The 24,644-nt window shown below is 45.0% G+C and overlaps 1 protein-coding gene across 1 annotated transcript in view; it reads left to right on the top strand.

The window, feature by feature from the left end:
* Positions 1-13,737: 13,737 nt before the first annotated feature.
* Positions 13,738-24,644, top strand: part of ACSL1 (acyl-CoA synthetase long chain family member 1) — a 42,541-nt gene continuing 31,634 nt past the window's right edge. The window contains exons 1-2 of the mRNA XM_082482394.1: positions 13,738-13,762; positions 22,834-23,061. Of these exons, the coding sequence (XP_082338520.1) occupies positions 22,867-23,061 (195 nt within the window). The 5' untranslated portion in view covers positions 13,738-13,762; positions 22,834-22,866. The remainder of the gene's footprint in view (positions 13,763-22,833; positions 23,062-24,644) is intronic.

Raw genomic sequence — 24,644 nt, forward strand, 5'->3', positions numbered from 1 at the left:
GTTAGTTATGGTGTTAAAATACTGATAAGGTGTGTAGTCACTTCATCCTGTACTTATTTGCAAACCCATTCAGTCGGGGTCAGATACTGATTGCATGCTTCTCAGTCGTGCAGAGATCTTTTGATTAAACATCTCTCCATAATCTTTCTGAATTTCATCCGCACTATGTACTTTCAGGTGCTGTACACATAAATGAGAATATTCCCCACGTTGTCAGTCCCTTGACAAACCTGGATGTTGGTTGAACACATGTTTTTTTTCTTTCCACTCAACCCAAGTATTCTTGTCGCTTGTGAAATCTGTAGCAAGTCTAATATTATTAAATACAAGTAGTTTTCTGAATAAGTCTACTTCAACTGTATGCACACAAACTGTGTGTGAATGAAACTGATAAAGGAAAATGAAAGTCTACACGATAGCATCATATTGAAAATGAATTTTTCATAACCATCCTGAAACACAGCGTATGAGTTCTAGGCTTATTTCTAATACTTGCTAAAAGGAAAGAGAATTACTAATCATGACTAATCTGTCCCAAGCAAGTGCTTTTCTATGACCTGAAGGATTGAAATAAAATCCATTTGTTTGCTTGCTTTGGAAAAGGATCAGTTTTTCTGTGTGGAAGGAAGCAGGACAGAAATGTGGCTCTCGGGGAAGAAAGGGGAATTTAACAGGGTTGCAAATCCCCCCTGGTTCTCCCCACTGACCACATCTTCTCACTCTTGGCCCTCTTCCCACTTTGCAATAAAAAAAAAAAAGGATCCTAATACAAGGTTTTATAAAAGAACCCCATACTTTCCCTAGCTGAGAAGCTGCAACACTTTTGTGCCAGAAAGTTACTGAAAGAAGGACCAAGTCTACCTTGAGGGTGTCTGAAGAAGAGGAATGAACTCTTGGTTTTGTGTTTTTTAATTTGGGATTTAGGTCTGGATTTGGAGTTGCTGCTTCAAAGAGGAAACATTAAACAAACTGGAGATGGCCTTTTTACCAGACCTTACCGTGTGGAAAGCCAGGGGAATCTTGTCCTGGATTTCGGTGAAAATAGGGCTGAGAGAGTCAGAATAACCTGAGAATCCATCAGCACCAAAAGTTAACTTGCTTCTGTTGGACTGGGAGTCATCTGTAAATAATTTCGATGCATAAAAATAATTACATAAATCTTAAAATTGGAGTGTTATCTGAAGAATACAAGTAGCTTCCTATAAATTTGAAACAGGATTTTTGACCTTTAACTTTGGATTTGTTTTACTTTTTTATTTCTTAAGGACAATGAACTAATTACTTTTACAGCTGTAGTCTCAAATGAGTGAAAAACAAGACCCTCCCTCCAAAAAAAATGTATCTAGCGTTTTGTTTCTCAAGATTTAGACTGCGCTTTTTCTAACCAGAGGTACTACGCAATTGCAATCTGGGGAGGAGGTCCTGTCACATTTACATGTCCTGCAGAGAAATCCCTGCTTGCCAGGAGGGTGCTGCTGCTCTGCCAACGCGCCACGTGCTCTATCAGTGGAAAAGCTCAGTAAAGGTTCTTTCTTGAGAAATTTTATTTTAATGGTATAGATACTTGAAGTTCTTAACTTGCCAGAGACACTATGGTCAAACCCATTTGCTTTGGTACTATAAAACTCTGTGGGAATCCTTTATGGATGCTGAAGGGGATTTTTTACTTGCTGGAGAACCAATGCCATCTTACTGTAGATAAAAACTCACTAAGACTAAGCAGCAATAGATCTTCTAGGGAGTACACTGGACCCGCTGTGAATTATTAATATCCTAATCTAGATTCTGTTGAAGTTAGGGGAAAGGTTTTCATCAACTCCAAAGGAAGTTGAATGAAGCTATTAGCTGGCCCCAGTGTTCACGTATGTATGTAATCACGCTAAAAGACTGCTAAAAAATGAGTGCTGGCTTATTGGTTACTATAATGATAAGGAGGAGACCATTACTGTATAGGACCTGGTTGGACTGCTTGAAAAAGGTTGAGGACGATCTCTGCATTCCTCCCCCCTGCCCCCTTTGTATTTCCATTCCACAGTTCTTATCAAATTAAGCTCTCAGAAATGCCCTTGCGGTTCACCACCCCATGCTACAGTAGTACAAATTTCAGTAAACATCTGTTGCCGTGCATTAGTTGGGTAGATTTTCCTGAAGTTTAGGATGACGTAGCTTTTACTCTGTGTTCTGAATATCTGTGCGGTGCTTCTGGACGCTGATACATCTTCGTGGCATTCTAGGCAAGCTCAGACCTTTTCACGGGAGGGAAAACTCCTTCTGTGCCGGGCAAAGCCATGCCCTCCACCGCTTTCTGGGAACCTGATAAAGGTCCTTTCATCCCTGTGAAAGCAAGATCTGTGATAACTCAGCATACTTTGTGACTGTGGGTGCTCCAGGGTTTACAGCCTGGGCTTTGAAAGGGTTTTTTTTCTGTGCTTAGTGGGGTAGATAACAGTCGAGAGGAAGTTGCATTGGACAAGCCTTTGAAGGCAAAAAAAGAGAATATGGAGTGTGCTGAAGGAAAACCAAGGAACTCGTATTTTTGCAAAGCTAAAAGATCTCTTTCAGCTTCAGCAGTTACCACTGATGGTTGAAGATGAGTCTGTGCTTAGTGAGCGGGGCTCGCTGCAGGATGCACCTGGGGTAACCGCGCTTTCTTTCCAAAGGGGGCACAGAACACGGGGGTCATGCAGGGCGCCCTGGGGCCGGCCGAGGAGCTCAGAGGGCAGCTGATGGCAGAGCGGAGCTGGGCCATTACAGAGGACAAAGCAGTTGCCAGGAGGGGAAAAATATTATCCCACTTTCTGGAAAGGTTACTAGCCCTTGGATATTTTTTTTCCTTCGTTTTTTGTTAACCGCCAATTTTAAATTTCTAAATTTTCTAATTTGTTACCAGCTAATCTCTAAATTGTTATCTAAAGGTTACCTCTGCTCTATATTGCCCGGTAAGGCGCGTTAGTCAAAGAGAGCAGAGGGAAGTTTGCATTCGCGCTCTTGTAATATGAAAGAGCCTACGCAACCTGCACATTCGCAATTATTTTTTTTTTTTAACGTCAAAACCTGAAGGTGAAGTATAGGATGCTGAACTTTTTACCACATTTGAGATTTGCTGAACAATTGTGAAGTTTGTGGTTTCACTCTAAGACGCCGTGGGTTTAGTGAAAAGAGCAGCACTTGGATTTAACCCTGTGGGTGTGCAGTTAATAACCGAAGCGCAAAAACAAGTAAGCAAAAACTTCCTTGTCTGAGCTCATTAGATAATTTTCAGCTTGTCATTAACTCAGTCAAGCCAAACTGATATCTGCTGCATTCCTCAAGGATTTGTGCCAAATCATATGTTTCAACCCTTAGTAATTTCAGCTGCGAGTCTATTTTAATCTTGCCTTTTTTTTTTTTTTTTTTTCCAAATGTACTCGGCGCTCCACACTACACTAATACCCCTAGGTCCTCATTCTCTGCGGTCACTTCAGGCAAATAAAAGTTAAAAAAAAAAAAAAAAAAAAAAGAAATCTGCCCAAAATGTGTGGGGTTTTTTTTGAAGTTCTGTCAGCAAATCCTCATATAATGGGAAGGGCAAGTGTAACTGCAGCGGTACCGGCTGCCACCCACGCAGGTGGGATGGGAATGCGAATGCAGTTTTTGTCCCTTGGCCACCGAGGTGCCAGGCAGTGGGGAGGCAGGGACCGGACTCCTCCATGACCTTGGGGCGAGCATGGCCACCTGTTGCCCTTTTTACACAAAAGCAGCGTGTGCCAGCCGGCCAGAGCCAGCGCTGACCTCTCCGGGGAGCAGGGAAGAGAGCCCAGGAGGGCAGCGAAGTGCCCTGGCAGAGCAGTCTGCTTTAGAGAGCATAAAATGCTCATGGCTGGCATGAGAACCCTGGGCATCACGCGTTGTCACCTCTGCGCCCAGCCCACCACGACCCCAGGCACTGCCGGCTGCTGTCAAGGGGGAGCATAGCTTAAAAACTGCTCTTTCAAATTGATCCCTTATATGTTTTCTTTTTATACATCACTGTAATATTAAATAACTTAAAAATACATACAATGAATGGGGGATCAAATAGGAAAAGAAATTGTAAAATGTTTATATATCTTGAAGTAAAATAATTGCTTTCAGTTTAGCTAATCTAAAAAGTTTGGCTTGTTGGGGCTGTTCAGCCTGGAGAAGAGAAGGCTCCGGGGAGATCTTATTGCGGCCTTCCGGTACTTATAGGGGGCCTACAGGAGAGCTGGGGAAGGACTTTTTACAAGGGCATGTAGCGATAGGATGAGGGGGAATGGCTTTAAACTGGAAGAAGGGAGATTTAGATTAAATATTAGGAAGAAATTTTTCACTCTGAGGATGGTGAGCCCCTGGCCCAGGTTGCCCCGAGAAGCTGTGGCTGCCCCATCCCTGGAGGTGTTCAAGGCCAGGTTGGACGGGGCTTTGAGCAACCTGGGCTGGGGGGAGGTGTCCCTGCCTATGGCAGGGGGGTTGGAACTCGATGATCTTCAAGGTCCTTTCCAACCTAAACCATTCTATGATTCTATGATTAATCAACTTAAATAATTTTTATTTAACATTAAACTTTAAGTCTGAACTTCAAATCATTGCTCTTTTCACCCGCCTTATTGATCTATTAATTTTTTAGCCCCTAATTCTGTTTCTCTCTTCAGCCAGGGAGAACGTATATGTGCCACCATGCTGCCTTTGCATGGTGGGGAAAAAAAAGTCATTATCTAAATAGTGACCCAACTGCTGGGGCGTTTTGTCTAAAATTCAGGCTGGTCACTTGTTTTTGAAGGTGCTATGCAGTTCTCTTGAGAACAGCTCCTAGCCACTGAGAAGCAGTGATTGTGCTGGGTTGTTTGGTGGCAGCCAGGACTCACTAGCCCATTCTAGAGGCTCCAGTTCTGTTCCCTTGATTGATATAATGAAATTTCAAGGAGGCAAGGACCATCATCCTGACTGATTCTTACAACAAAAAGACTCAGGCATCATAAAAGCCATGAAAAAGTAGTATAGCAAGAGCCTGGTTAGGATTTTGAGGTGCAAGCGTGTTGCTCCAGGCAGAGCTGGCCGGCGTTGGTCCACCTGTTCGCCTGGTGGACTGCGCCTGTCTGTGTGTTCTGTAACATGCTCTAAGTGCCATTGTACTTCATTTTAGGATCTCCATGTGCTTTATAGATTCCAAATTTACGGGAGTGATTAAGAGACTCAGATCTCTTAATCTGAGTGACATCTTAATCTGGTAGTGATAAATGCCTCAGAAATATATAAAAGGTGTAGTCATTCAACATTTGTGTTATCACACAGAGGTTAAACAACATTGCAATAGAACCTGCCACTGTTTCACAGCAGAAAATACAAGGAAGGAACTTAATGTAGTTATTTTTGAGATAGAGAATGTTAGGGTTTTTTTTTTTGTCTGTAGTCAAATTTGTTGCTGCTAAATATTTCTAGACAGATTTTGGAAAACCAGTTTTCTAAATGTAGGTGTCCATGAATGTTACATAAAAATAAAGCTAGGCGTTTCAAATAATAATGTTTAATATCATGTAGTGGTTTGTTACATGAAGGAGTACTCAAATACTCCTCCAGGCCCACCTCTATATAAGAAATAGGAATTTCATCACCAGGGTGCATAGCGAAAGACACCTTTCCAAAGATAAATGCCGAACCATCACTTTCAACAGCGATGGACATAGCTGAGTCTAGGAGGCTTGCCTCTTAAAATATAAGAAAACAAAACAGAGAATAAACTTAGACCATTAAAATATCCCTAGACATGTTCATGAGCACCTCCCACAAGACAAGATGTTGCACGTCGCCTCTTCACTGAGTCAACCTCTCAGTAGTGACCACTGATGTGCAGCTTCTTGTCTTGTGTAGGGTAGGAGACAGGAAGGAGGCTCAAGCAGCCTCGCATGTGCTTGAACACGGGCGAGGGGAGAATAGCTTGCAAGGACCAACGTGCTCCTGTGTGGGGCAGAAGCTCCTGCATCCTATAGCAGGCATCCCTCTGCACCGGCTGGGCTGCCGTGCTGCATGAGGCGATGGAGGGTGGCACTGATGGTAGGACACGGCTGGAGTCAGGGGAGATTAGGGGTATGATAAAGTGAGGTCTCCATGGTGGGTAGTTGGGGCTGTAGGATGTCGTAAGAATGGCAGTGGGATGGGCTGGGGAAGCACCAGGTCAGGAATGACGGCTTGACCGGCTTGTGCTGTTCAGGAATGGGATAGGGAAACTCCACTTCCAAGAATGACTTGGAAGTGTCCTGCCTCTAATGCTTGCTTTGGTCCATGCGCTACAGCACAGTGCACGCTAGCCAGTGCTCACCAGCAGAGAAATGATGCCAATACTCAGTTGGTCTTTTGTGTAGACAACTGGATATATGCTCAATGTGTAATTTGATTATGGTGGTTCCCAATAACATAGACGCGGCCAAACAGTGCTTATTTTCCACTTATTAACACCATTTTACCAAGGAGAGGCATATTTAGTCTGTTTTTCACGTCTGTTTCCTTTAACTGGGAGTTTGCATAGGAAGGTTTGTTACTCATGAGCCAGACCTATTTGTTTTCCTGCTCAGTGAATCACCCCATCAGTGGGGAGGGCGGAATTGTTTCCACCCATTTCCAGAGACAATACAGGTGATTTACGATGAAGGGCCTTGACAAGTTGTTCTTTTAATCCCTGGATTGGCTTTTATCCCAAATGAAGATGTAGTTTACTGACGTACCTTGTTGTGGAATACTTTAATGGGGTGTATGTTGGCCGCGCTGATCTTATCCCCGTCCTACAAGCCTTTTATTAAAAACATTCCCAGGGCTTTTCTTCCCCACAACGTTACCCTGTGCGTTGGCTCTAGCTCTCTCCCTGTCTAAACACAGCCTCGCACTGGAGCGTGAAGGAGTGTGCAACCTCAGTTTTGTAGCCAAAAAGGAGCATTAACTAAAGCCTGAGCCGCTCCGGCTGCCAACTCGAGCTCCCTGCCCTTAGTCCCCCTTTCCCACAGGAGCCAAGCACTGGAGCAGGGCTTGCCACACGTGGGAATCGTAAGGTTTTTCCAGAAGCCTGCGCTTCGGCATCTTTTTGTGCTCGGTGGCTTGCACGGGTGGCTCCCGTGGACCTTCTCCCTCTGTTGAAGCTAAGGAAGCTCATAACCTCTAAGTCCTAAGGTTCGTGGAGGCTTTTTTGAATGCTAGGTGCTAATTTAAAATCAGAGCATCAAAATCACTATGTAGATGCTCTTTGGCTTTTGGAAAGGGCTTGGTCCTCATTAAGTCTTTCTGCGTTCCCTTTCTGACCCCTGTAGGCAAACACCGACTCGGAGGAGCCCAAATGAATCCCTGCAGTGGTGGAGCATGCTTTTTAGCTGGCAGGTTTGGGCACGTGAGCATGCTCAACTTGAGATATCCTTTAAAAGCAGATGTTCCTTGCCATGACATCTGGCCCGCTCCCGGGGCTGAACTTGTGCCTGTGCACCAACACTCGTTGGAAATAGTCGTAAGGAGGTGTGGGTATGTGAAGAATGTGAAAACACGCTGTGCATTTGGAGGTCATCGCTGGCGAGAGATGTTCAATATACTGTAGTCTGGCACTACTTGGGGCTCCGCTGTTCGGTTTTGTGTTAAAAGTGTGTTGGTGAACTGTAAACTGTGACAAATAAAACAACTTACTCCTTTTGGCAGCCAGAAAAGATTGTGCTCGGGATATGTTCCAGCAGAAGAGACAGCATTTTATTTTTTGACACAGACTCTTTGTTTCCTAGTTAGAGTTTAAACACAATAAATATTTAACTTCTGAGCTTTCTTGCTCTGAATATCTCTGTGTAATATTTTACTTAATATTCACTTAGGCAGATGGAACATTATTGTCAGTTTATATATTCCTGTAAAATAGCTTTATACATTGCTTCTGTTCTCAAGTAGATTTTAGCAGTAAAGCATGTAAACTTTATCTTTTCTGTGTGATACCTTTGACCCTCAAAAAGATAGATATGCAGAGGAACGCTGATTAGGGAAAATCTTTCAGAAGAGGAAAAGTGAAATAGTTGGCTTGTTCTTATTGCGCCAGCAGAAACAACCAGAACATCCTTCTGATGTTTGTGGTTTTACTTAAATAACTCTCAAATTTGAAAAGCTTTATGTTGATCGTTTGGATGAAGCAAGTAGTAAACTTGCACGTAAACTTGCACACGTGTAGAGCTTGGAGGAGGAAGGTGTGTGGGGGGGGAATGCAGCCTGTGAACCAAAGTTCAGAGAAAGAAAAAGGACTGGTGGCAAATGGAGAGCCTTTAGCACAATTTAATCTGTTGGTGTTTTGCGCTGGCTTTGCCAGTCCCGTGTCATTACACAGGTACCTTGTCATTTGAGGAAATAACATTTTCATTAGGCTGATATAAGCAAGCTGCATCAGTTATGGCCAGGGTGTCTTCTTTTTACTGGACAGAATATTATCTCCATAGGTCTCTTCAATCTCCTTCCTGTCTTCTGGGGTTCAAACTGACACCCCAGTGCTGTGGAAAGGGCAGTTCCTGTGTGCTGAGTTCCTATGTGCAGCTCAGTTCATACAGCTGCTGGTCATCAGAAGATCCCAAACCATAAACCATGTATTTATCTTCAAGGGGGTAGGTGGCAGGAGAAGGAGAAATATTTGATAAACAAAGACAGTAACAGAAAGTGGGAGGAATGGCAGGCATAGCTGAAAAATCCTTTCTGTATTTAAAAACCCTACAAAATCCTCAAAACCCAACAAAGTAATTACATGTTTGAAAACATATATTTGCTATTTAAGTTGGCTTTCTAGTTTTGTTTCCTTTTTTTTCTGAAAAATCTCTCTCTATATATTTGGGTATGTATGTATATATATCTCACGTCTCTTCTCGTTTGCAATAGAAGTTTTGCAAATGTTTTCTTCTTGTGCTTTTCTACAGAGGATTTCATAAACACTTTATTTTTCTGGCCAGATACATCAATGTTTAGAAGTCCTATATTTCATGGAACTCATTACATTCACGACTTCCTTACTTCTGTCTTTCTAAGCTGAAGAACTATTTACGGTAACCTAACACGTGTGACGGAAGCATGGTTTAGGCTGGCCCTGCGCAGACCTCCATCTGCCAGTACAGCTCATTCGTGACATCAGTATGTTTGACTTTGCGTTCATTCGTGTGTAAGGAAGACAGATGACTACGGTCTTCAGGAATCCCCCCAAATGTACTTTTCTCTCTGACCTAGGACAGAGTTTCTTACTTCTGGGAGGCTCTTACCTTTGAGATATTTGCTGTTATGCCCAATGCAATGTGTTGTGAACATTTCAGGTGAAGATGCACCTGTATAGTGAGATAGATCTGGAAAAAAATGGCATAGAATCATAGAATCACAGAATGGTTTAGGTTGGAAGGGACCTTGAAGATTATCTAGTTCCAAACCCCCTCCCACAGGCAGAGACACCTCTCACTAGACCAGGTTGCTCAAAACCCCATCTAGCCTGGTCTTGAATGCTTCATGGATGGGGCTTCCACAACATCTCTTGGCAACTTGTTCCAGTGTTTCACCACCCTCAAAGTGAAAAATTTCTTCCTAATATCTAATCTGAATCTACCTTCTTCCAGTTTGAAGCCATTCCCCCTCATCCTATCACTACATGCCCAAGTAAAATGTTCTTCCCCAACTCTCCTGTAGGACCCCTTTAGGTACTGGAAAGCCACTTTAAGGTCTTCCCGGAGCCTCCTCTTCTCCAGGCTGAACAGCCCCAACTCTCTCAGCCTGTCTTCATGGGAGAGGTGCTCCAGCCCTCGGATCATCCTCGTGGCCCTCCTCTGAACCCGCTCCAGCAGGTCCATGTCCTTCTTATGTTGGGGACTCCAGAGCTGGATGCAGTACTCCAGGTGGGGTCTCACGAGAGTGGAGTAGAGGGGCAGAATCACCTCCTTTGACCTGCTGGCCACACTTCTGCTGATGCAGCCCAGGATACGGTTGGCCTTCTGGGCTGCTATAGCACACTGCTGGCTCATGCTGAGCTTCTCGTCAATCAGCACGCGAGGTCCTTCTCCTCAGGGCTGCTCTCAATCCATTCTCCGCTGAGCCTGTATTTGTGCTCAGGATTGCCCCGACCCAGATTCAGTTGTCCTAAACAAACCAGTCATCTGTTGCAAGCCTACAACATCTTATTCTAGTCCCTTCCTCACACAGTACCTTTTCATCCCACCTCTAGTTACCATATAACCCCAAAGAAACTTAGGTCTCCATGTCACCACTGTCTTTCAATGTGTGGCAGGAATGTCCCAGGTGACATGCAGCCAGAAACATGCCATATATTTTTGTGAGAGTGGGGCGCACTGGTGTCACTGCCAGGGCCCTGGGGACACCTGTAGACCTTAATGGCCTTGAGCAGCCTCACCTGGGACCCCCACCCATGTCCCTGCGCAGTGGTCCAGGGGCTCCACTAAAGATCAGGCCTGGGCCATGCCATTCCCAGCCCTGTTTCTTGCTCTCCCATCTTCCTGATTTGTTTTTCCTGGATGGAGCCTGGAGGGACATTGCTGGTAGCTTGTCTCCAGCCCCATCTCCTGCATCAGTCCTAAACATGTGTCCCAGCCTTGTCTTCAATCCTGGCGCTGGTTCCTGCTGCTCCCCACTGGATCTCGTGCGGACCCCAGCCCCAGCTCGTTATCTCAATTTGCCGAGAGCTGTTGGCAGGACCGGTCGGTGTCATCTACACATGTGACCTGGGACTGCTCCTCAGGGGACAGCACTGCCTCTGCCAGAGTCGCCCGTGGCTCCTTGCTCTCTCCCCACTATGGGGTGACCCCACTCCCCCTTCCTGGCATTTCCTATTTGGAATTACATTCCCTTTCTCAAGTGTATGAAACAGTTACAAATGCAAAACGGACACTATTCCATTTCCCACAAGGAAGAGGGTTGACAAAACGTAAGTAACTAACTACGCCTGCTCCATGGACTCAGTAGCTCATGTTTTTTAATTGCAATATATGCTAGACATTTTGAAGTGCTTATTTACATAACATTTCTTTGTTTTTCTTCTCTTGAGATTCCACGCAAGCGTTAGCAGATGCAGATACAGTATGGTGGAAAGCTAGGCAGTCTGTTTTGTATAAAAATGATATGCTTGGGATGGCTCTCAAATGGTACCCTTGGGATAACCCGATTCAGTAGAGAGATGTGAGTGCCCTGTAAATCAAAATAAAAAGAACACAGTTAAGAGATATTTTTTTTTTTCTGGCAGATGCTTTGTCAATGATAACCAATACATGTATATAAGAACAGTATTTCAATATCAACATTATTGGGAAAAGCAAATGCTGTTGCTGAAAATTCTATAATATCCATACATTGCTGAAATGGAAATCCTCTGGTTTGGGGAATCTGTTTACAGGATAATTGCCCTGTTAACTAAATGGTCCTGGGGAGAAGAGGGGTCTGAGAAAGCTGGTTGATTTTCCAAGGATCACCTTCTCCAAGCTCAGCCATGGTCCATCCCCATGCACAGGCAGCCAAGCAGAGATGATCCTTCCCCTCTAATCAGCACCGGTGAGGCCACACCTGGAGAGCTGTGTCCAGTCTGGGCTCCACAGTACAAGAAAGACACAGACATACTGGAGAGTGTCCAGTGAAGGGCCATGAATGTGGTAAAGGGCCTGGAGCTTTTGTCACACGAGGAGAGGCTGAGCAAGCTGGGATTGTTCAGCCTCAAGAAGGGAAAGCTTGATGGTGGGGGGGATCTTGTGGTGTGTATAAATACCTATTTTGGGGAGGGGAGGAGACAGAGGCAGACTCTTCTGAACGGTGCCCAGTGAAAGGACAAGAAGCAATGGGCACAGACTGGAACACAGCGAATTCCCTTTAAACAAGAAAGGCAGAATCTCCTTTTGGATCACTTTATTTACTCATTTGGCTTATCTGATTAACTTAATGACAGCAGATTTCCCTAGTGAAATAGGTTTAGAGCCTGTATGCCCTGTACATTGATAAAAAGAATTGGTGACATCTCAAATACAATTTAAAATGCAAATGTAGTTGTTAAAGTGTCCTAGTTCACACTGATCCCCAGGAGCCAGGTTCCTTAGTTCCCATGTGAACGACAGTCCAATATTGTCATTGTAGATTTTGTTTATGGGCTCCTACTTCTCTGTTTTCTGCACGTGTTTTTCTAAGTAGTTTGGTTGAGACTGGGTCCCTCTCTTCTCCGATCAGCTGGAAAAAAGCCAATTTCACAGAGTAATGTAGTCTGTATACAGATGTATAATCTTGTGAGCATCAAGTAGGAGTGGAGAGGTGATACCTGGCATTAGTGAGATACCTATTTAAATATTGCTTAGCTGGGACTTTTGCAATTTCATGTTGATGGCAGGATTCATGAAAAGGTATGTACGAGAGAGAGAGAGACTTTTCAGAAACCTTCTTTCCAATGAGAGAAGAGAAAATCAGTTCACTGAAGCTTCTCTGAGAGAGGGCTAACACGTTGTTTAGGGCCTTTATGGAGAAAGATGTGATAATGAAGGATTAATTACCATAGCAGATAAAATCATCATGAGTTTTGGTGGTTGGCAGATGGAAGGTAGATGTATTCAGGACAAAACATGAAGTCACCGGTGCCTGAGATGGTGTATTTCAACATCACTTGACTCCTTCATCCAAAACCCTGGACATAACGCAAAAATCACCTGGCAGAGCCCTGGTGTGTCTACACCAGCTGGTGTGTCTACACCAGCGTGAAGTGTAGTGCAAGAGGAACCACCCAGCAGAGCTGCTGATGTCCATGCTGCCTGTGCTTTGGGGCTTTATTCCAACTGGTTTTAGCAGTACTGTGGCCTCCATTGGCAGCTGCAGTCAGTCAGACGCACCCCTGGACTACGTGCTTCCATTCCCTCTCCTGAGAAAGGGATTATTCTGCATTTCTGGGCCCCTCCACAACTGGACCCAAGTGCAGCCGAGTGGGGACCACCAGCAGCTTGACCAGTGCGCTCCTCCTTGGTGCTAAAAGGTGAAGATGGGCTCGTTCATTTGGTAAAAACTCTTTATTTTGCAGGTAGTCCTATGCCTGGTATAATCCACTATAAATGGAAGCAACAAGAAAACAGTGGTTGCCATTATGTAAACCGGAAGTACCTCCAATAATTTATAATATATATATATATGAACGTGTATAGTCTTAACTCATACCCACACTTAAAATAACCCAAATAACACCCACGAAGCACAGGAGACAACTATGGCCATGCCCAGTGCCCAACACAGCGCGACTTTTGTGGCGTGGGTTGATGATTTACCAGTCGAAGGGACTGATGAAGCGCACGGCGGTGCCAAAACCAGCTCCGGGCACTGCCAGAAGTCACCGACCTGGCCCCAAGCGCCTTTGCCTTCCCGGGAGGCACCTCAAACCCCTTGGTCCCCTCACAAACGACGTGTAGCAGGGGCGAGCAACGGCGGGAGGCCGTGAGGCGGGCGCCCGTGAGGCGGGAAGCCGTGAGGCGGGAGGCCCTGAGGCGAGCGCCTATGAGGGGACCGACCCTGAGGGGACCGGCCCTGAGGGGACCGGCCGGGCCGTGGTCCGGGGGCGGGGGCGGGGAGGGAGGCGGGGAGGGAGGCGCGGCGGCCGGGGCGGGCCGGGCCCTAGCGCCCGGCGGGCGGGAGGGCGGGCGGAGGAGGCGGACTCGGCAGACGCACACGCCGCTCCCGCCGTGCTCGGCTTAAATAGGGCGGCGCCGGGAGAGCCGCGCACTAGCACAGCCGTGGTTGTTGTTGCCGCCGCCGGGAGGTGAGCGGGGTTTGGGGGGTGCTGCTGCCACCGCCCGGGGGTGAGGGACGAGGCGGCGGGCCCGGCTGCGCTGGGGGCAGGGAGCTGTCAGGGAGGCGCCGGCCGCCGCCGAGGCGGGCTGGCTCGGCCGGGGCCTGCCCTTCGCCGCGGGGCGGGGGCGGCCTGCGCGGCCGCTGTCACCTGCGGGGCCGGGCGGTGAGGGGTGGCGGGTGCCGGCGGGACGGTCCCGCCGCCGGTCCCCTCAGGGGTTCCGGCCTTTTCCCCGGCCCGCCCTCCCTTCCATCCCATCCGCCGGCGCTGCGGCAGCTCCGGCTGGCAGGGGCATTGTTCGGGCTCCAGCGCTGTCCCGGCCCCCGGCACGGCCAGCGGTACGCAGCTCGGGTGGTCGGCCCCGGCCGGCCCCCGCTCCCGGGGCAGCCCGCGGCTCTGCCCGGCCGCTCGGTGCTGCCTCTTAAGCTGAGGGGGTTCCACGTTTGGTTGCTGGACCTTGTCTTTGAGTAGGTCGTTCTGACGGGCGTGAATGCAGCGTGTACTTGAAGCAGCTTGGGTCTTTTTTTTGTTTGTTTGGGGTTTTTTTTTTGTGTTGCTTTTCTTTTTAAGCAGTTTGGGAGCGCGTATGGAAATGTAGCGTGAGGCGAGCCGGCCTAAAATGGAAGGTTGAGCGGCTTTGACTTTGCAGGCCTCCTCTCTGCTGTTAGGTAGGACTTGCAGTGCCACAGCGCAGGGATTCAGCCTGGCTGCACGGTGCTTTTGTTCTAGGATGCATACATTTCTCGTTCCTGTGGAACAGGAATGGCAACACTTGAGGCCTTCTGAATTTCTAAAGGGCACGTCTGTGAGCCGTCTGGGGTATTACAGTCACCCTCTTGGACCAAGTAATCTGTCTTAGCATATCCCTAGCTCGGGTTAGAGTCTGAGATGTGGTGGTCAGGTCCTGTGATAGGAAAGAGTGACATCTAATTTGCTCTTGAAACACTACGGTTCTATACCTGGGCCACAGAGCTGTTCTGTGTGGTGTTAGCAGATTGTTTTCATCCACGTTGCTTTACAGGGAACCGTGCAGTCTTCTGAGCCTGCTCGGGAGTGTTTGTATTCACCTCTCTGCTTGCAATGCACTCTCAGACTCACAAGCTGAGATTTCTCAGCTCAAGAGATTTGGATCAGATTTCTTGGATCAAGAAATTGAGTGTAAGAAAGCATTGAGTTTTCTGAAAAGTACCTTTCTTTTCCTATTGCAATGATAGCAGTATTAATAATGCCGAAATTGGGATACAAAGTTCCTTGTGGAACCATACTGTTACTGCCTGATTCTTTAAAATCCAAGGATATGTAGCTTGCTTGTGTTGGAATATGAAAATATCTGAGGATGGCTGATGGGGAAAATCTAAAGCTTGTAATTACAAGTAGCTGTTGTGTGTAGTGTATATGATGCAAGGTCTTAGCCTATTCTGAGGACAGTATGATCATAATGAATTTAAAAGGCAGCTTCTAAATTTGGTAGATGCTGTTTTACAACTACAAATCAGCCAACATGAGATTGGAATTAAGTCTTCAGTACTTAAGAAGTAAACCCCCAAGTAGCATTTTGCTTCAAGGGCAAGTACAAGGTTGGTGTCGATGGAAAAACAAAACCAGTACTTCAAAATGGAAGGAAAGACAACTTTGAAATATTTATCTCGGTAAGTGACTCTACTGTTTTGTGAGTAAAGTCCCTGTAGCTGACTGTCCTACCTTATCGCTCCACTAAAAATGAATACTGCATGGAATTTTTCTGAGAGCGGTGGGTTATACCTTCTCTGGCCTGGGTGTGTTGATCTCCAGTAAGGAAGAGTAAATAGTTTCTTCTCTCTTGCTTTCCCCTCCAAGAAAACAACACTTTGTATAATTTGAGCAATAGAAGAGATTAGTGGGGTTTTGTTTTGGTTTTCTAAATCTTTAATATAGTTAATTGAAATGAGTAGACTCAAAAAGGCTAATGGCACACAATTTTTCTAGTGTGCAGCAGAGAGGGAGAGAGAGATTCGGGCCTAAGGGGATACATTGCTTGATAAATTGGGCTTCTGGTAGTCTGATGAATAGACTGCAAGCCATATCCTACTTCCCTGCTGTGCTAAATTACTAGTTAAATATTTTAGTATGTTAAATATAACTAGTGGTAACTCCCCAGAAGTCCTTCACAAATAGGGGAGACAGTTTGTTCATTGGTACGTGTTTTTTTGCGTGGGAGTTCACAATGCTGTGTGGCTCAAGGAAGCACTGCTGTACAGCGCTGACCTTTACAGGCAGTAGGCTGAACCCTGGCTGCAGTTGGGGGGGCTTGCGTTTCTGCAGATCCCGCCTGACTCTTGAAACAAGGACACTCGATAGCACAAGGCTTCTGCTGTCTCTTGCTGCCTTTCATGTTGGGAGATATTAATCTACAGAGAGTAAAATATGATCGTAAAATAGTCCTTTTTGGTTAGGATTTAAATCTTGGTCGTAGTGGTAGCTTGTCCAAAACTGACTGAAAACAGCTTGCATAGTTTTATAGAGATTTAGAGGAAAAACGATTTTTGTAGTTGGACAGTTTAAGGATTATAGCAGAACTGTATGATGTCTCATTTGCAGAAAAAGAACTTGTGGCTTTTTGTATGAATTATTCTTCTTAAACACAGCACTCCTAAGCTTTTTAGTTTGATACTGCGTGTGCCTTGTTTCTAAAACTTGGCCTCTACAGTTGGGATGCACCAATAACTTGGTGAGGATGGATTAGCTTCCTAGGAAAGCTAGAAGAAAATGCTTACTGTTGCTGACTCAGAGGAAATACAGGGTTACTTTAATACCTGAGGTCAAGAGGTTGCTTGGTTTGTCATACTCTTTGTTGATGCTGGTGTTGGGAGGTCACTCAGTGAACCAGTTGCTTCTCATAAGTACTTACTGATTTGTTCAGCCTCACAGTGTTAAGGGTTAGTTTTTGTTTTTTAAAACATCCTTCTGAATGTAAGCACTATCTAGTGTGGTGTAATGTGGCTTAGTGTGCCTGACCCGGGTTGCCTTCTGCTAGACTTCAGGTGACAGAAATGAGTAAGAAACTCATTCTTGCAGAGTCTCAGGTAAGCACTTGAAGGATGTGTTAACTTGATGTCGCATACTGGGCTTTCTGAATAGTAGCCTTTTTCTGGAAGGAGTGGAAAGAATAAGTTGGTATGATCTGCTCAAGCTGGTAAAGCCACAAGAAAGCTGCTGTTTTGTAGCAATTTGCTTCTGTGGGGTGATTATCATCTAAACTGTATTTGGATTGAGGTTAAATTAACAGAGTAGTGCCATGATGTACTTGCAAATCAGAGTTGTAGGGATAAAATTCTAATGGATAGTAATTCAGGCTGCAAAGTAGGTATTTGTAAGCATCTTCTGTGGTCTTTGAAGATGAGAAACTGATAAGACTGTGTTCAGTGACGTGGTGTGTGTATAGGCATGGATCAAAGGAAACATAAATTGATCACTGTCACAAAGGTTTTGGTGGGAATTGTTGGTTTTCCTTAATATACAGGATTGCCAAGTGCTGCTGCAGGACAATAATTGCACAAAAGGCATTGAGCAGGTTCTTGTCATGTGGTTCAGCTCCTGAACTTGAATAAACTCCAGTGACCTCATTGGTGTGCACTCAGATTACTTATTGGACATCATTAAGAGGCAAGAATCCAGGTGTTGTTCCATTTGATTGCAGGAGGATTGCAGCCAAATGTCTGAGGACAGGGCTGTGACTTTCCTTGTACATGGGGGCAGAGCCCTGACGCATCAGTGTCAGACGTAGTGCTCCTTAAAGGTTGCAAGAGTCTTAATTTCTGTTGCAGTTTATGAAGTAGATCACTGTGGCCCAAATGATGGGGCTAAATCCAGCTTACAGGCTGCTTCCCTCTGGTCCTGCTGTGTCCCAAATGCGGGAACAGAAACTGAACCAACAGAGGCAACCCGAACTGCTGCATGATGCCCTGTGGTTGCTCAGAGTCAGACTGCAGGGCTGAAGGGGGCTTTGGAGGTGTGTGGGGGAAATATTAAGGACCTGCTGGTTCCTGTCTGTACATGGGATGGGTTCCTCACTAACAGCTTTTTAGTTCCTCCCTCTTTACTGTCCCAGGAAAGTGAATCTGTCAGTTACTGCTTTAAAAGGAGGGTTTATAGCTCTGAAGCCTGGCTAGGTGATCTAGGTTATTCTGGGTAAGAGGAGATTTTTTTTTTTTTAATTGGGGGGCGGGGTGAGGGTGGAACTGGAGGAGGAGGAGGGCGGTGGCAGCAGAGTAGTGGATCAGACAGTTCAACAGTACTTGGTTTGTTTGGGAAAGTCCTTTGTGGCTAAGGAGAGACTCACGTCATAGGTAACATGACAGGCTGCACCACAGGAGTCGTCTTGCCGTTGTATTCACATTATACAAGGCTTAAACTGAGGATTCTCCTTCATAGGTAGATTCTCATTCTACCTGTGCTTCCTTTGCTGTGTCTTAAGGTAGTTGTGGTTCCTTGCTGGTTACAGTTTGGCTCTCACAGGTGGCAGGCAAGTTACTGCCTTGGCTGCAGGGCTGGGGGAGAAAATCTGTGAGGACTCGCATACAGCATTTGGAGTTGCATGCTTAAGGTGTAGTATTGCAACAGTCCATCCCTTTCCCCAGCTGTGTGGTCTTTTTTCCTTCTGGGTGCTAATGGCTATCTGGTCATCCAGACAAGAGTTGATCTAGCTGAGAACTAGCATCAGAACTAACCCAGGAAAATGGTGTTTGCCAGATCACCTCCCTCGTGTGACTGCACAACCAGATGGGTGCCAGGCCAGCACGAAGAAGGTTGTGGGAGCATGTATCTGGGACAGGTTGGACTGACTCAAATTTAAGATGATTGTAAATGCAATCTGAGATTAGGATTATGTATTTTATTCAGACAAAAGGATTTATCTTGTTAATAGCCAAAGCTATTTGTTGCACTCTTTTTTTTTATACTCAATGAAGAGTGTGAATGTGATTCCACACTTGCTCTTTCGAGAGATGTGTGGAGAAAGACTTAAATGAAACAGAGATCCATGGGGGCTGTGCAGTGTAACCTGTAACAGTAAGAAAACAACAAACCGCAATGGCAAGTAGCTGGCAGGATAACTCAAAGGTATATGGGTGGCTGATCCCCTGTTCCAGTGTATCATAGTGCCATGTTCTTCACAATAAGAGATGGGCAACTTGGCTTGTAGCTTTCTCCAGCCTACAAGAGGCTGTAGAAATAACACAGCCCCTTCTTTTACACCATGTAATGGACTTGCCTTTATGGCAGGCCACTGCAGTGCTAGTATGCTGTTCATCTAAATATTAGGATACAGAGGAAGAGAGGCCATTGGTTCTTGGGGTTGTTTTCTTTGCCATACAGAAGCTGACGGCTGCTCTCCTGTTCTCTTCCGTTGCACTCGAACGATGTCTGGCTATGGATAGACAATAGGCAGGCTGCTGCCCGCTGTAAATAGCCCATTGTACGCTGAGAGTAGGAGCAGCAAAGAACGGCGGAGTCCTGCCAACTTGGGTCGTTGCCTTGAGATACTGGCTCTGCTGTAAAGAATGAGTCTTGGGTGCTGTGGGGTGCATGCAGGCAGAGAGAGCTGGCTTTGTCTGAGCCGTACAGAACTCCTTAACTGAATTGATACCATGAGTTCAGAGGGATGCTTTCATGAGCTGGATTTTGGGAATTGCTGTTTCTGTGGAGGTGGCCAGGATAGGTAGTTATCGCTGAAGCAGTTTTGCCCTGTCATTAAAACCACTTTCCCATATCTGTCATTGTTTCCAAACTTGCAAATGAACCGAGGTGTATTGGTTGCATTGAGGAAAAAGTGCTTTTGACCTCAAATCCATTCTGCTCCAAGTTGTTTTTTCTACATGTAGCAACCTGAGTCTTACAGACTGGTACTTCTCCTATCCAGGGTCTTCCTTTGGGTCTCTAGCTGTGACTTCCAGTCATTTGCTATGTCCTGTCTTATGCTGGGGCTGAGTTTGAGTCTGTTCCTTGTAGTCCAGAACATGTCTGGATGAGAAGCAATTGCAGGACCTGAGTTTGTGAAGAGACTGTGGCTTTTTTGCTTGTCTTGAGCGAGCAGTCTTAGCTGGGCCCTTCCTTGAGGGAAAAGGACCAAAAGCCAAATCCTAGCTTCACTGAGAGGATCTTTGTATCTCAATCTAAAGGGTCTAAACTGCTCTCCTGGGTCACAGTAAAGACCCTGGATGTCTGATGTGATTGGAGCATGAGCCAAGTGAATACTGAGATGGATCAAAGAAGGCTGGGAGGCATTGAATCCCCCTTTCTTGATGGGGCATATTTGGATGCACGTGTTAAGAATGTGAATTTATTCTCCCTGTTGCATCTGGCTTTGTCTTAAATACAGAAAACAAGAGTTGATATGACTTAGCAAATAGTGTTAAAGCTAGGAATTGCTTAGTCTTGTGGAAAACTCTTTCCTGGCCTTGTTTTTTTTTGTGCTGATGAGGCAGAAGGTGTAATAAAAAAAAAAAAGTCATCCCTCAGTATAAACCTAAGCAATAAAATGTATCATTACATAAGTGATAACTTGCAGTATAACTGTTCAAGAAAGGTTTTATGGTCCAAGCTTCTCTACAAACAACAGGTCAAGGAAATGAAAAGTAGTGGTGTGCATGTTTCCCCCCCCCCCTTTACCTAGGCTGAAATCATAGCAGCTCCTTGACTGCAATGGGACTTGAGAATGAAATGATCGTGTTTACTTCAGTTCTTGTTAGCTGTAATGGCACCACTGCCTTTTGAAAGAGTAACTCTCTAATTACACTGCATTCCTAAATCATACAGTGTGTGTGCAGGACACATCATGACTAATGCAGAGAGGAAAGCAAGTATCTGTTGTTTTAAAAGTCAAAGGTACTTATTGTAGGGCTTGAAGAGGAAAGAGCTGAGATTGCTCTTAGCCCTTACATACATTATAGCCCCCTTTTTCTAGTTTCATAACATGGTGTCTATAATATACCTAAAATTGACTTGTAAGCCAAGATTTCCTTGTTGGAATGACTTTTTATTCTTGCTGTTCATCTGTGTATATTAAAACTTAAGAGGTAGTTTTGATGCCTTTAATGCTAATGAACATGCTTTGATGCATAAAAAGCAACAGCATGGTAATCCTAACTATATTAAGTCAATAATTGATTTTTTTATTATTTATTTTAATGCCAAGGGAAGCTGGAGAGACTCCTTGTTAATATATTCGGTTCTTCTCTTCCTTACATTGCTACAGCTTGATGTGTTGTGGATTTTGAGTATAGTCTGCTGTGTGTCACAGTGTGGATAACAAAAAGGCATTTCTGTAGTGGCCTGGAGTCCTGTGCCCTGTGGCTATGCCACAAAAGCAATAAAAAGAAGGGAGGACAGACAGTGCCTGCAGGCTGGGGAGCACTCCATGGGTCTGGGACCCTTCCAGAGATGGAACTTGATTCCATCCTGATGCTGCCCCCCAGACTGACCTTACTTCAGTCTGTCCTCCTGCTAATGTTGTGAAACCATGGACCCTTTGAGCTATTTTCATGGCTTTTTTTTGCTGTTTCTAGCAAATCATTATCCAAATACCAGTTAGACACTTTGTGAACTGGGCAACTCCTCTGGTGCCTAGTTGAATAATTGATTGCAGCAGCAAAGATTCCAAGGGCAGACTGTAAACTAGAGATTTTCCTGGAGAAATATTGACTCTTAGCCTGGTATGGTTGGTTTTAAAACTAATAAGCATATAATTCTGCCTGTTTGGATTTCAGTGTCTCCTACGCTGCTGTCCTGCAGCAGTGTATTGTTACACAGTATGTTCTAGTTAGTCAAACACACATTTTGACATTCTCTGGGTCCTTTGTTTTAGTTCTATTGTCCATAGGAAATGGCTGGACCTAAATTATCTGAGTAAATACATCTCGGCTCTTCAAGCAAGCAGGAAAGCATTGCTTCCCCCCAGCCCGACAGTGGCCATTGCCAGCTGTCCCTGAGTGGCAGGAGTCTGAACGGGTGACAGGCGGTGGTGAGGGCTGCTGCCAGCCAGGCAGGCAGGAGCCCTTCAGCAGGCAGTGGGGTGACTGGGTGTGGGTTGCCATTGGCCTCGGGCAGGATGGCTGCCTGCTCCTTACCTCTCACCTACTGGGCAGGAGCTGGTGGGTTTGGCATGTGACTAACGTCCCAGGAGACCTTGGCTGTAGAGGAGAGCACCAGCTGAGCTGACTTCAATCCCTTTTTTTCCATGGCTGGTTCTTGCTGTGGAATATCCATGTGGGGGAACAGCCTCTTTCAGCTCTTCCTTCTGTGTGAACGTGACAAATCAAATGTGCTTCCTGTACTTGATTATATTGCTGTGTGCTGCTGCCCTGGGCCTCCTTAGATGCTGCTTTAATCTGCCTCGTGACCAGACATAAATTGCTGGCATGGTGCTGGGAGAAATAGGAAACTTGCTAGCATAGAGGAGCTATGGGAGGATATCAGCTGTGAAGGCAGCTTGCTGTAGTGAGCTTTCTGTGCACAATTGAAGGGAGAGTAGAAAAGAGAGAGTGAATTTACTTGGTGGACTTAAGAGATGGGAAAAATCCTGCTCCTGCTATGATACTATAGGATTAGGATGCTCTCTGTTAGGTTATTGCAGGCAAGTTAACATCTTATACTTCTGCCCTCCCTCTCCTTGACTTCCCTGTTTGACACTTACTGTTTGGATAGTCTTACAGTACAGCTACTCTACAAGTAAATATTGAGTATTTGGGAAATGCTGTCCTTGGGAGGAGGGTGCGGGGGAAAAAGGAAAAGACTTGTTAAAATGCATGGTCTGTTGGAAGTGATATTAAAACCTTGCAGAAATTTCCTCCTGTCAGCCCCACCTGTTTTTCTAGAGGATGAACCAGTAACTGCTTGCTTACTTAATTGCAGCACAGAAGTCTAAAGGTATTGTCTGCCTGGTGGTGGATCAAATTATTTTGATAGTGGGAAGCTAGCAGGACAAAGCATACATCTCTCTCCTATAACAACAGTGAAACGAAAGGGGATTTCAAATCCTTGTGCATAACTTTCTTTTATATCAACAGATTCCAGCATCAGGACGACCGCACTGAACTGAAATGCAAGCACATGAGTTGTTTAGATACCTGCGAATGCCAGAACTTGGGGATGTCAGACAGTATGTGCGCACCCTTCCGACAAATACACTGATGGGCTTCGGTGCTTTTGCAGCTCTCACAACCTACTGGTATGCAACAAGACCGAAAGCACTAAAACCACCATGTGATTTAGCAATGCAGTCTGTGGAAGTAGAGGTAAGTGTCACTTGATGGATGCTGTCCTTTGAGAGAGACCAAACACTGATCTACATAAGTGTTCCTAAACTTGCAGTGTGGGGGAACACATTTCAGGGCATGTTTGTTTTTTCTGAAATATGGCTTGAACTCACTTTTTCTAGCTTTTTGTATTTGAAAATGAGTTTGAGGGTTGAGATCATAGTGGTAGTAACTAGCACAGGAGAAGAAGGCTTTGTGCTGAAAAAAAAAAAAATGACCTTCTGATCTGACTGATGGGAGAAGACTTGTGAATGTTAGAATTTACGCAGTGCAGTTTTCAATTCCTGGCTACATGTTTAGGAGATGGCCTATTAAATTGGATCTTAGGGTCAGAGTATGTATGCTGGTGTACACTGATTAGGCTAATAATTTTCTCTTATAATATTTAGTTTATAATAGCTGACAGACGAGACTTTATATTGGGTTACAAGCATGAAGAGGGTACTAACTGTCCTCGAATGATCTGTGGGCAGATGCATTACTCCTGCCAAGAGATCCCAGCCATAGAGTAAGCTGAAATTAAAGCAACCACCTGCTAAACTCTGGACATGCTAGCTTAGCTTTTGTCTTCATGCTTTTTAGAGGCAGGTGGAGTTGCTGGCTGTTAGGTGGTAATTTTTTTTAATAGTGAAGTCAAATATGGAAAGCCTGACTGGGAGGAACTATTGCTTAGAAGCAAATATAGACAACTGATTACATGGCTGAGGTTTCCTGAGCAGCGGTCATATCAATTCCCTTGCTCACTACAGAGTCAGATTTTACCACTTGTTTCATTCTTTTGGGAGTGCCTGTGTATTTCTTCAGGGTAGACAAGGTATTTCCTCGTTTTGAAGGAAAGAGACAGCTTTGAAAAGTTGTGATCTTCAAGGGAGATACTTATAAAATGTAGAACTGTAAGGTTGACAGTTTCTTGCATTACGCTTCATAGCCAGAAACTACCACTATAGATATTTTTTTAATATATACTTGCAACCGAAGTCTGCCTTTGTAGCACGTTTGGACTGCATGTGGTTGTCCTGTATCAAATGCAACTAACATGATGTGCTTAAGAGTAGATGTGACTACAAACTGATGTAAACAAACATGGCAGAGTAGCTTGAAATTTACAGTAGGTAGACTTTCATGAAGTTTAGCAAAGCAAACTCCAGTCATAGCCTCAAATTGGGCATTTTCTTTGAAATGTCATGATACTGAAATTGAAGAATGAAGCATTAGCTGACCCCTCCATTCAAAAAAATTTAGTTAGTACCGTTTGTTTCCTAATCTTCTTCCCAGTATGGTATACAGTAAGCTTACTGACACTTGTTACTATAGCAAGTAATGGTCTGCTATCAGAAGTACACAAAGGGGAAACAAAATATGCTCTGGCAATGTGATAACTGCTAAAAATATCTCTTCATGGAATATGTGTAGAGTAAGGATCCAGATGTTAAATCTTGCCTCTCTTGGTGAGCTTGCCCAATCCTGACAGCAGCTGCTTAGACAGTGGATGGAATAGTCTTGGAGAGGAGCACAGTTTGGTGGCTGGAATAAACTAGCAGCGAAACCTTTCCAGCTGTGGA

The sequence above is a fragment of the Vanellus vanellus genome (assembly GCF_965231255.1).
Source record: "Vanellus vanellus genome assembly, chromosome: 4".
NCBI classification, from domain to species: Eukaryota; Metazoa; Chordata; class Aves; order Charadriiformes; family Charadriidae; genus Vanellus; species Vanellus vanellus.